Source organism: Solanum stenotomum, chromosome 7, assembly GCF_019186545.1.
Source record: "Solanum stenotomum isolate F172 chromosome 7, ASM1918654v1, whole genome shotgun sequence".
NCBI lineage: Eukaryota > Viridiplantae > Streptophyta > Magnoliopsida > Solanales > Solanaceae > Solanum > Solanum stenotomum.
In genome coordinates, this window is record NC_064288.1 from 13,699,448 (window position 1) to 13,702,156 (window position 2,709).

The window sequence follows — 2,709 nt, forward strand, 5'->3', positions numbered from 1 at the left end:
CCCACCCCCCAAAAAAAATTAAGTTTGTTTTTAAAAAATATTTTCAATTTCAACAATTATTTTCTACTCTAGTAAAAATAAAAGAAATTTTTCAAAAACATTTTTCATTCATAAATCAAACACTAAAAATCTTTTTCGGAAAATGTTTTCTACTCACCAACCAAACATGAGAAAATAAGTCAAAAATCAACTTGTTTTCCAAGAAAACATTTTCTAGGAAAACATTTTCCTTCATACCAAACACACCCTAAAAGTAAATTCGTGCAATTATTAGTTTGAACCGTGATTTTAATTATCTATGCCTCATTTTATGTGAGGTAGTTTGATTCGATATGAAGTTTTAAAAAAACTTTTAAAACTTGTGATCTAAAATGAATGATAGAAATTTATGTGGCTATAAATCATTTCATTAAGAGTAAAATATATATTTTAAAGTTAAATTATTTTGTGTCATTCTTTTTTAAACTGACTAAAAAAATTAGTGATAAATTGAAACAAAGAGAGGAGTAATAGTTAGAGAATTTACATTTTCCTTTTAGCTTTTTATCTGTCATTTATTCTAAAAATTGAAGATAAGTCATATTCATAAAATATAGGATTATATTTGGGAATTTTATAAAATAAATAGAAGTAGATATAGCAGGTTGTATGAAAAAATATAAGTCTGCTTAATCACATGGCTTGCCTACCAAAGTAATTTATTGTGGAAAGAGATGCAAAAAGACAACTCAAGAAGGCTTTCATTTTCACCGTCTATACTTAATAGGGATCCGACTCCTCTTCATTTTCCTTTCCTTCATTTTTTCCAAATTCTTGCTTGGATGTGAGACACATGGCATATGTAAGAATTAATGATTAAAATTTAATTAAATTTAAATAAGATTTTAATTATGATTTAGATAATTAATATTTCATAAGGAAAATGACAATATCATAATCATAACAATATATTATCTTGTCCATAAATATATTATTAAAAAAATTCTCTTTTTTCTAATCTTTTTCTTACTATTATTCTTTGATTTTTATTTTTTAAAAAAACTCTTACTAGTATTATCTTCTGTTTTTGTCCATAAATATATTATAAAATAATTTCTCTTTTTTTTCATTGAGATTGTTTTTGTTATTAATTATAAGTAAACTAATTTTAAAGAGAAAGTTCAAAGTTGCTATCCAAGACTTAATTTTAAAAAAACAAACAGAAGATAAATACTCGTAGGAAAAAAAAATTTAGAAAAGAGAAAAGTTTTTATAATATATTTATGGACAAGATATTATATTGTTATGCCTTATAATTATGATATTATATATTTTTCTTATGAAATATTAATTATCTAAATTATATTTTAATCAATTAAATCTTAGCCATTATTTTTTATCTATACCATGTGTCTCACATACAAGCAAAAACTTGAGAAAAATGAACCTTTTTTAAATTGAACGAATAACTATCAGTTTAAAATCACATGTAACTTGAAGGAACAATGATAAAATGGCTACTAAAAAATATCGTGAAATTATGAGAAAGATGAAATATTGTCTATTAATTAATATTCATTTTATCTTGCAGATACTTATCATGACAGCATCAGAGAGCACTGCAGAGACATTAATATGGGCATTATCTTTGCTAATGAATAACACTGACTCAATGAAACTAGCCCAGAATGAGCTAGATGAGCAAATAGGAAGAAATAAATGGGTTGAAGAGTCAGACATCAAAAACCTTCCCTATTTGCAAGCTATAGTAAAAGAAACCTTACGTCTCTACCCACCTGGTCCTTTGGCAGGGCCTCGAGAGGCCATCGAAGATTGTTACATCGGTAAGTATCATATTAAAAAAGGCACTCGCTTGATTGTTAATCTATGGAAGCTTCAACGAGACTCGAGAATCTGGGAAGATCCGAATGAGTTTAAACCAGAGAGGTGGTTTTTGAACCAACATACAAATATTAATTTTAGAGGACAACATTTTGAGTATATTCCTTTTAGCTCTGGAAGAAGAATGTGCCCTGGTTTGACGTTTGCAACCCAAGTAGTGCATCTTACGCTAGCAAAATTACTTCATGGATTCAATATTTTAATGCCAAAGGACGAACCAGTAGATCTAACTGAGGGCTTAGGCATTGCCTTGCCTAAAGTCAAGCCTCTTCAACCACTTCTTTCTCCCAGATTGGCTGTGGAACTCTACCAAACTCTTTGAACAAAAAAAATGTGATATTCGTAGCACTATTAATTAAATAAGTAGTACCTATATATATTGTGTGTTTACTATTTTCATTCTAAAAGGATTATGAAGTTTATCACCAAATTTTGGGATAAGTCATTGTTTTCTTGTATCTGATGGTAAGACGTTAATGTTTATAAATTAAGAAAGTTGTTTTTTTTCTCTTTTTTTAGCAATTATGATTAAATTACACAAAGATGATCTCCGTACTATATATATTTTTTTGTCAAAAGACAATTGTATCGCTCATCTTTGACAATTCAACCAACATGCTTTGATTTTATTAGTACCCTCAATTCACGTGTCATGCATGCTCCAAAACTCAAGGTCATTATAACACCTATCCTAACCTGTCGGTAGATAAGTCAATCTTTCACCTAACACTAGAGCCGTCTTAACCACAAGCCAACTATTTATTGATTCGAATCTTAAATAAAAACTTTTTTGTTATCTATATTGATTTATATATCTATTATTTGTAA

The 2,709-nt window shown here is 27.8% G+C and overlaps 1 protein-coding gene across 1 annotated transcript in view; it reads left to right on the forward strand.

Annotated features, from left to right (window-relative positions):
• Positions 1 to 2,233, forward strand: part of LOC125870560 (xanthotoxin 5-hydroxylase CYP82C4-like) — a 5,770-nt gene extending 3,537 nt beyond the window's left edge. The window contains exon 2 of the mRNA XM_049551018.1: positions 1,571 to 2,233. Within this exon, the coding sequence (XP_049406975.1) occupies positions 1,571 to 2,203 (633 nt within the window). The 3' untranslated portion in view covers positions 2,204 to 2,233. The remainder of the gene's footprint in view (positions 1 to 1,570) is intronic.
• The last annotated feature ends 476 nt before the right edge of the window (positions 2,234 to 2,709 follow it).